General features: G+C 37.4%; 2 protein-coding genes across 2 annotated transcripts; both read left to right on the top strand.

Annotated features, from left to right (window-relative positions):
• The first annotated feature begins 752 nt into the window (after positions 1–752).
• LOC136797545 (uncharacterized) lies at positions 753–8,204 on the top strand. The gene is made up of 3 exons (XM_067054127.1): positions 753–1,063; positions 1,957–2,050; positions 7,148–8,204. The coding sequence occupies exons 1-3, from the start codon at positions 788–790 to the stop codon at positions 7,582–7,584; spliced, it is 807 nt and encodes a 268-aa protein (XP_066910228.1). The 5' UTR covers positions 753–787; the 3' UTR covers positions 7,585–8,204.
• Positions 8,205–8,218: 14 nt separating this feature from the next.
• Positions 8,219–9,690, top strand: LOC136797461 (transcription factor mef2A-like). Its single transcript, XM_067054035.1, has 2 exons — positions 8,219–8,974; positions 9,100–9,690. The coding sequence occupies exons 1-2, from the start codon at positions 8,219–8,221 to the stop codon at positions 9,688–9,690; spliced, it is 1,347 nt and encodes a 448-aa protein (XP_066910136.1).
• The last annotated feature ends 241 nt before the right edge of the window (positions 9,691–9,931 follow it).

Raw genomic sequence — 9,931 nt, 5'->3', positions numbered from 1 at the left:
CTCAGGATCGAATCATAGGAATCTTTTGTTTTTTGGTACAAAGGTGCAAAATGGTGGTGGCCAAAATGTGACGGAGTCCGATTTTCGAAAAAAAGATTTTTTTGGGCAAATTTCAGCCAAAAAACGGCTTATAAAAGGCTTTTTAAGAATTTTTGAAAAATTGGATTATTAATTTTTTCTGATTTTTTGCAGGAAAGTAGATTAACATCATTGGTATAAAATGGCTGAAGCAGATTTTCACAAAAATGCTATTTACAAGCATAGATCAATGTTCTTAGCCTATTATTATTTCTATTACTTTTTTTTTAAGATGAAAATGTCACGGTAGAGGGCAGTGGCTTGAGTGTTCTAGAAAAACTTATTATTTTTTGGCTGAAAAACGAACCTTTATCTATAAGAATCCCTATTTATAAGCATAGATCAATGTTCTTAGTCAAATTGTTATTTTCATTATTATTTTTTTCTGAACGAAGAAAATGTCACCATAGAGCGCGATGGTTTGAGCTGTGCATTTTTCTGATAGTGGATTGTTTTTATAAAATAAAAATGCTTTCATTATTTTTTTTTGACCAGTTATGTCTTATGTGCTTTATTGTTTCAATGTTCATTGATTAGTTTTGATAACCAGGTAGGTCGTTATTATATTTCAGGATTGTCTTTCATTTTTGAGTTAATAATTAATAAATTATCTATAAAAATCCTATAAAAAATTTAATTGAAAAATTTTCACTCAAATTAAAATGATAAAATCCTTTGCTTAACATGTCTGTTGAAAAAAGGTCTTACAATGCACCTTTACATTTTATTGAGCAAATTGGTTTTGGTTTATTCCCAATGGTATATTGGCAAAGAAAAACAACACAATACAACAAGTGCTGACGATACTTCGAAACCTGTTGTTGCAACCTCACCTATCGAATGTGCTCTGAAATGTCAAAGAAAATCTAAACTTAGTTTTTTTGTTGAAGAAGAAAAACAATGTTTTTGTGTGAATGATGAAAATGAAGAAATTAATTCGAATCATCAAACACCAGTGGATGGAGCACTTTACAAAGAACACGGGGTAAATTTTTATCATTCTATTATTTTTTAGCTTTTTTTAAGATTTCATATGATTTTAAAACTCACACTCAAAGGTTTTATTTTTACATAAGTGTTCCCGTTTCATATCAGAGCCCGGCTGTTCAAAAGTGGATTAGCTTAATTTTTAATTAAATATCGATTAGCGCCGATTAGCACAGGACTGTCGGTTATTTGAAAAAAAAATAGACTTAAATCTAGATTAAATCCTGATTAAATTGGCCAAATTTTAATCCTGCTCTGACCACTGATCTTTATATATCCCTGGACCAAGCTATATCTGCCATCTTTGATCGAAGTTTTTTGAAAGATGGTGCCTGCAAAGAAGCCATTGAAGTTTTTGAAACTTTTCCTACCGGCAAACGGCGCTACATCACCAGTGTACAAGCGACATAAGATCTAGCGCGGGTACCAATTTCAAAAAAAACTCCAATCATAATATTTTGCTTGGCCGGCATTGAGTAGCTTGATCCAGGGATATATTAGGGATATATAAAGGTCATCGCCTCTGACCAATGTCAATCGAATATTAGTGACTATGCTCTGACCCAGGATTAGCGAGGATTAAGAAGCTTTTTCCTATAAAAAAAGTGAAGTCGCTGCATTTAAGTGAGAAATTCGAACGAAAAATGTTTTGGAAACATTCTCAAATTCAGATTTTTGAAGTTAATCTGACGTTCGCACAACGAAAGTTAATCGCGATTAGCGGTTATCGGGATTTAATTTAGTCGATATTTGAACAACCGGGCCCAGGCTACGATGATAAATGTTCGAGTTAAGGAGGCATTCGAGTTATAGAGGTACTCCACTGTATTATTCTTGCTTGAAAAAGACAACCTCAATAGATTTCCTTCAAACCTAATCAATTTTTTTCAGCCTACAACAACAGTATGCGCAAGGAAAAGTCCATGTCCCGATTATCATGTTTGCAAAGATGAATGTTATGGATCTTACAAATGTGTACCACCTCGTAAGATTCTATCTTTCTCTAAAGCCAAACTTCTATCTTAATCGAAGAAATTTAGGCGGGAGTTTAACAGCCTTTTAAGAAGACTCTCTGTCTATCTTGCATTTTTCTTTGCAATAGCCAGTCCACAAAACCTTTCAATCGAACAATTCTCATTTTTAATTACTTGATCGAGTAAATTGTTTCGGTTTTCGAGCCATTGATTGTCAAACCAAAGGCAGTGAAAGTTAAATCCAAAAGCTCTGTTGCAGCACTGATACCCTCGAGTGAAAGTAGAAAGAGGATGATGTCATCAGCATATCCACACCAAGAAAGAGTCGCTTCTCCCCAAGTTCTTATACCACTTGCTCTCATCTTTTTTTTTTTTTTTTTTTTTTTTCTTTTTTTTTTTTAAATCTATATAAAGGTAACACGAACAAATAGTACAAAACTGAAGGTTCCTAACCTCCCGCAAAAGGACCACCAGATCATACCGCCAGGAGGTAGGAACCCTACTAAGCTAACAATAAACTATTAAATAAACTAATAAATGGAAAAAAGAAAACAAACTACAGAGGATAAATACTAACAGAACTAAAAAAACAAAAACTAAAAGAGCTAGGAGAGCAGTTGGAGTAGACTAAAATAACGGTCCCCCAAAACGGCTTGTATCACAGATAAATTTTATCGTTATACTCAATATATCATGATTTTGGATAATGCTAAAATCGGGGTCGCCATAAAGAAGTATTCTACACAATGTTTTGGGATTAAATGGAAACAAGGTTATGTCAAGTTGAAGAAGGCTGTCGAACATAACAAGTCTGTTATTGGAGTAATCAGAGCAATGCATCAGGAAATGTTGTGTCGTTTCAACAGAATTAATTCGACAGTTGCAGAATGGGTCGATTGTGTCTGCAAAGTTATGTCTAAATTTGTGGTCCCGAAGATGACTGAAACCAACCCTTAATCGGTTAAGTAGAACCACGCCATGGTTGTCACTAGCCCTGAAAACTGAGTTAGCGCAAGGTCTGAGAAATTTAAGAATCGCTTGTTTGAATAATGAAATAGAAGGAAGATTTCGTATATTTTCGCCCAGGTTATTCCATTCATTGATGCAAAAGGGGAAAAAGGAGGCACGGTAACGTTCAGTCCTACAAAATGGTGCCTCAAATGGTGGTTGTATCCTCCGCTCTGCCCTACGTTCCTCCTCCCCTCTTTGGGGAGGAAGAACATTTGAGAGATAAGCAGGTGCAAAGCCATTGATTATTCTATAAAAGTAAATTAGTCTTCGACTTAGTCGCCTGTCCGACAGGCTTTCAAGACCTAACTCAAGATAAATTTTTTCTCTGGAAGATCCTCTGAAACATCCAGTTATTGCAAGACAAGCATCATATTGAACTGATTCTAGTTTTTCAGAAAAAGTAGAATTACCTGGACGATCATACACGACATCTCCGTAATCTAAATGTGGTCTAATATGGGTTTTAAATATCGTGACTAGTGAATCCCTAGGTAGGAATGCACGAAGCCGACGAATAAGACCAATACCTTGATTGGTTTTTTTAATTTTTTCATCAAGATGACGGTCAAAAGCCAGCTCATGATCAAGAATGAGACCAAGATGTTTTTGATGATCTTGTCGAGCAATGGCTGCGTTGTTAAAATAAATTTCTGGAAGATCAGTTAGATTTATCCTCCGAGTGAAGTACACTTCAACAGCCTGTTTAGAAGGATCAGGGTTGAAGGTCATTTTCCATTGATGAGCCCACTCACTAACCTTCTGCATGCCACTGTTCAATTCGTTTGAACTGCGAATATGATCAAGGATAAGGGAGAATATTGACGAGTCATCGGCAAAAATTTTGATCATAGAAATAATTCCTTCAGGGAGGTCGTTAATATATATCAGAAAGAAGAGCGGTCCTAGAATAGAGCCTTGAGGTACACCGGCCAAGACCTCCGTCCAATTGGAAGCTTGGCCATCAAGAACCACCCGCTGCAACCTACCTGAGAGAAAATTTTGAAGTAATGAGAGAAGGGGCCCGGACACACCATACGACTTAAGTTTGAAAATCAGCCCATCATGCCAAACTCTGTCAAAAGCTTTGGAAATATCAAGAAATACTCCGCGAGTATCTAGAGGTGGATTTGAATCGAAACCTACCAGGATGTCGTGCGTTATGGACAAAAGCTGGGACACACAAGAGTCACCCTTGCGGAAACCAGACTGGGAATTAGTAAAGAGATTGTTGTTTTCAAAATAGGTGTAAACAGAGTCAAAGATGCATTTTTCAAAGATTTTACTAAAAATAGGTAGAAGAGATACTGGCCTGTAGTTTTTTAACACACTCTTGTCCCCTTTGATTTTATAAACAGGGACAACATATGCTTTTTTCCAATTCGATGGAAAAACACAAGAATCTAGGGAAAATTGATAAACTTTCATAAGAGGTTTAACCTAGGATTCATCACAGATCTTAATCATCTGTATGGAGATGTCATCCCAACCATGCGCTTTGTTAGATGTAAGTGCGCGTATAAGGGCTAAAATTTTTGCTTCATCAAGAGCAATATTGTTTATTTCAAGATTTGTAGCAAAGCTTTGTTGTGGCAAAACACTATCAGTGTCTATGAGAGAGCACTGATTAGCAAAAAATTTGTTATTTGTTAATTTTCTCTCATCTCGGATCTTTCTGCACGAGAGTGTGCTTGTGGGTTAACTCGATATTTGTGTTTGAAGAACTTGATTCAGTTTACATCTTTACATTTTTCGATAAATACTCTCATAACGAAGTCTAGATATAAATTGAACAAAAAGGGACTTTCGGGTCCCCCTTGACGCCCACCGGGAGTCGTTTTGAAGGATATCATAGCATCGTCGTAGGTGAGGGTGGTATTTTCGTACAAAGTTTCAAGAATTTCGAAATTTCGAGGCATGGATCTATCAGGGAAGCACAGTTTAATACTTTCAAAGAGCCAGCTTCGTGGTATGTGGTCGAAAGCTGCACTTAGATCAACAAATAGAAGAAATGTAGGTTCAGACTTTTTGTTTGAAATTTGGTGAACTCGTTTGACTGTGTAGATACCGTCTGTTGTTCCACGGTCCTTTCTAAAGCCATTTTGCTCATCCAATAACTGATTCTCGTACCAGGGTCTGAGTCGTTCAAGAATTATATTAATGGCTAATTTGCAGACGGTTGATGCTATACTAATTCCGCGGTATTTTGTTGGGTCTTTCTTGAACCTTTCCCTTTCCACAATGTCTTAAGTCTAAAGTTTCCCCACGCACCAGGGATGTCGAGATTATTCCACAGGTTGAACATCATTCTCTGTATCACCTGATTGGTTCGGTACATATTTTCAAGAGCTCCGGTTCAATGTCGTTAGATGCCTTGTTATTTTTAAGTTTTTGTAAGTGTTTCTGTATTTCTTAAACGGTTGGGGGTGCATCATTTAATTCAGAATTCAATGAGATATTTTGTAGAGCATTGACGAAAATTGGAAGATTCAGAAATTCCTCAGGTGTTTGGGTTGTAGAAGGGTCTTCTGGGTTAAAATGTGTTTTAAAACGGTTCAAAAGTTTGTCCGGAGGACATGATCCAATGACTGGTTTTTAGGTGGTTTCTTGCTTTTTGGCACGGGCAAATAATTTATCAAGTTCTCTGTTAATGGACAATTGGTTTATTTTCTCGGCTTCATCTCTATAAAATTGATTTCGTAATTGTCGAGCTCTAGTTCTGATTTTCTTACGAACGGCTTTCATTTTTTTCGGACAGGCATTTCTCATTCCCAATCGAGTTCTTTCTGTTGATATAGTTCCTTAAGTTTTGCATCCTCATGCCACGGCTGGTGTAGTTTTCGAGCAACTATTTTCGGAATCGTTTCGTTTGCAGCTTCTTAAATAGAAGTAATAAAGTGATCGTTGAATTGAGTATTCGATTGCATTTCTGGCTGAATATACTCAAGCTTGAAGGAAAGATTCCTTTTAAAGTTTTGTTCCGTCTCAGCACGATTTAGGGATTTGAAATCAAAACATTTCTTTGGTGATTTCATTCGATGTTTTTTATAGCGTGACATTTTGGTGCATGGATAAATTTGCGATCACCAAACGATGGTCACTATCAAAGTCATATGAGTAGTATACTCGACAATTCGTACAATACTGTCTCAACCAGTTACAACAGAGAATAAAATGATATACCTTTCTGGTGTTCCCATCTTGCGAGTGCCAAGTATATCTACGACAAAGTTTATGAGTGAACCATGTATTCAAGACTGAAAGTTTGCACGATTGGAAGACATCATGATAACGTTCACCGTTATCGTTGATGACCAAGTCTTCGATTACACTGTTCTCTCTCAAGGATGAATTGTAGAGTGATGCCGAGATAGTAGCATTGAAATCCCCGCAAGACATATCACTTTTTGATTTGCATTTGTGGTAATGATTTGCTTTTTGAGAGTGCTATAGAACAGGTTTTTGGTAGTTATAGCACTCTCTTCTGTCGGGGCATAACAGTTTATAACTCTCAGAGAGCAGCCCGATACGATAACATCAATAACAATAAGTCTAGAATTAACCTGATAGATCTCAAGAATGTCAATGTTCGGAGCAACTTTCACAACAATACCAACACCATGGTGCTTTTTCAACATGTTACCACACCAATATATTTCATATTTATTGTTGGGATTGTTTACAGTAATGATGGCAGATCCTTTGTTTAATCGTCGGACTTCTTGTACACCACATATTATAAGTCCTGAGTTGTCAAGTTTTTCGTCATGGAAATTAGATCATTTAGATCATTTAGATCATGGAAATTATGGGTAGATAAAAATAAAAACTGTTTAAAAACTGATTGTGAGTCACAAATACTTAAGCAGGTTCTCCTCTGGCAACTTCCCATCAAATGCTTCCCCTGGTTCCCCTGTGGATAAAGGCCGCACCCCTAGATTTCCAATTAACGGTCCCTTTCGCAAACCAACTTTTTAGCAAAAATTTGATTTGTCAGAAAAAAAATTCGACGAATTTTGGAACCTGACATAACAATTCTCAAATTTCAATTTTCTCTTAAATCAAGCAATGATATAATGTTTATAAAAATTCTATTACAGAGCAATTACAGTCTTTTGTCCAGACGGCTACACAATCGTCTGATCATTTCTCTGGCAATCAAACAGCTGAACTTGCATTCGATGGGCTAGAAGACACAAGATCTAGCACCAACAGGGGACAGTACGCACCTCATTGGATCAAAGCAACATTCAAGCAACGTGTTTTTATTGAGTATGTTATACTTGTCAATACTGCTGATTTGATTGGTACAAAACACGGAGTTCGGAATGATTTCATTGATTTTTTCACTGTTCTGTATATCGATGGACAGAGCATCCAAACCAAGTTTGGTAATACTGGACAAATCGTAGGAGGCCGTGTAACTTTAATTTGCCAAAAATATGCTGACGAGTTGTATGCAAATCAACCAGTTGCTCAAGGACCTTACGGATATATGAATATTGCAGAGATTTGGATTTACGGTCGTCCTGAGTGAGAAAGTGTTCTCTCATTTTCATTCAGTTCCTCAAGATATTGAAGATTGTAGGAACGATACTTTCATTCTTATGCATGGAATTTCCCTTATTTACCTCTGAAAAGAACATCAAATATCGAAAAACCCTGTCATCTGTTACAAAACTCTTACCTATCAGATAGGTTGATAAATTGACTTATCAAATAGCGATTTTTGGCATTTTAGCAGTTATCGAAGTACGAATAACTAAAAATCGATTCACTCGAAAACGGCAGGGGATTTGAGAGGAAATTTGTTTTGTCAATTCAAGGAATTATTATCTATTATAGACACTGAAAGGAAAAAGCTGGTTTTTGCCAATTTCTCATGTGAAGCCTTGTCTGCAGTAAGTCCTTTAAGTAAAACAGCCAGAAAAATTAGAAAGATCAGTTGCACAACGTCCACTAAATTTGCCCATATGCACTCATTTTCGTTTTACTTGCCATTTTCAACGAATATTTCCATTCTAACAAATCAAATTAGACTTGCTTCCGAAATTCAGGAAAGGCCTTAACCCTTCGAGCATCTTCCTATCTTTTTACAAGGGGAAGCGTCTTGAAGGGGGGTTGGTATTTTACAGACCTGTCCGTATTTAACAATAGAATTGATCTTTAAGATGGCGGACGGAGCTGCAGAAATAGTTAATGTTAACAACAAGAATGACATCAACAACAACAACTTCACAGATGTAACAGATCTAGTGATAGAAATTTCAATCAACAAAAATGAACCATCCGTCCCTTTCAAAGCAAACATAAACAACCTCTATCGAGCATCAAGAAGTGATTTGATCAAACTCCTTGAATCATACCTGGACACCGACCAAGTCAAGCTACTCCGAGACCAGCTCTTCCAAATGCTCTTGGGCGATTTCGACAACCATACCCTCTCCATCCATGGCTTTGACAAAGTTCTCAAAACCACGAAAAACCCTACTCAACACCTGAAACAAAGGCAAAATACTGATGCAACTGTCAACGATATCTACGTCATTGGGTTAAGCCTAACAGAAATGATCATTGTAGACAAACTGGCATACATGATCCTGAGACCATCCAGCATCACCACCCCACAAACACCACCTGAAATTCCGTTCCAAAACGTAATCGAAACAAATAGCAAGGAACTTCTTGGTCAAATAGATAAACTGACTAAAACAGTTAATGATGTCAAAAATGAAAACCAGGAACTTAAAAACTATGTCAAAGAACTAATACAAAAAATGGACCAACATTTCCAAAAAGAGCACGCGCACCCTGGAAACCAACCAATCCAACCGACTAACACAGCAGCCTCTGCACCCGTAATCCTCCAAAAAATTCAAGCCCCATCATCTTTGGAAACCGACTGCCTGGAGGAAACCATGTTGCCGGTAAACCGAAACCATACTCTCTGTTTGTTGGAGGCTTTAAACTGACTCTAACCGAAGACAATGTTTGGGACATAGTAGCTAATGAAATCAGACTGACAGTAGTCAAAGTGACATTAATTCACCAGAACCATACAAACCAGGCTTTCAAAATTGACATTGATCCGTTTGAAAGAGAGAAAGCCTTCAACCCAGACATTTGGTTTCATGGTCTGGTTGTCAAACCTTTTAAGGAAAATTTTAGAAAAAAGGTCAACTACAGAAACCAACAGCCGCACATAAGACAAGACAACACTGAACAAGACCAATATCATTCCGCCAACCCCCCACGATTCAACAGGAAGCAACAGAGGACGCACCATCAATCAAACAACCAACAACCTCAAAGGGACATCACCCACCAGCATCAGCACCCAACTAGAAACCAGAAACGTCAACAACATCCCGAAATTCACCCTCTTACCCAAGCCTACAACGGACAACGCCGTACTGATACTAACCGACAAACACAGCGACAACAACGCAACAATCACCCAACTGTTCACACAGAGAACCGACAAATCCGATACCCCAACAACACAGATCAAGACAACCAGTTTTTCATCCCATACCCTACCGACTTCCAGTTCGCCAACCAACAACCTAACTTCACACATCCCAACAGATTTGCATGCCTAGATCCAACAGACTCTTTCAACACTCAAAATGGAGAATACTAATTTCATATCCCTGAACTGCCATGGCATCAAGGTAAATTTCAAATACATTGACTTCCTATCTTCGACATACGACATTATTTTTCTATCCGAAACATGGATAACGGAAACTGAAAAAATATTACTACACAACTTCCAAAAAGACTTTTATATTTTCTTCCAACCAGCCAAACAAGGCTTGACAGGTCGCCCTTATGGTGGAACAGCTATGATGATAAAACGTACATTACCCTCTCCAGAACTC

Source organism: Clytia hemisphaerica, unplaced genomic scaffold (genome assembly GCF_902728285.1).
Source record: "Clytia hemisphaerica strain Z4C2 unplaced genomic scaffold, Clytia hemisphaerica genome assembly, whole genome shotgun sequence".
NCBI classification, from domain to species: Eukaryota; Metazoa; Cnidaria; class Hydrozoa; order Leptothecata; family Clytiidae; genus Clytia; species Clytia hemisphaerica.
This window is presented reverse-complemented; position numbering and strand designations above follow the sequence as displayed.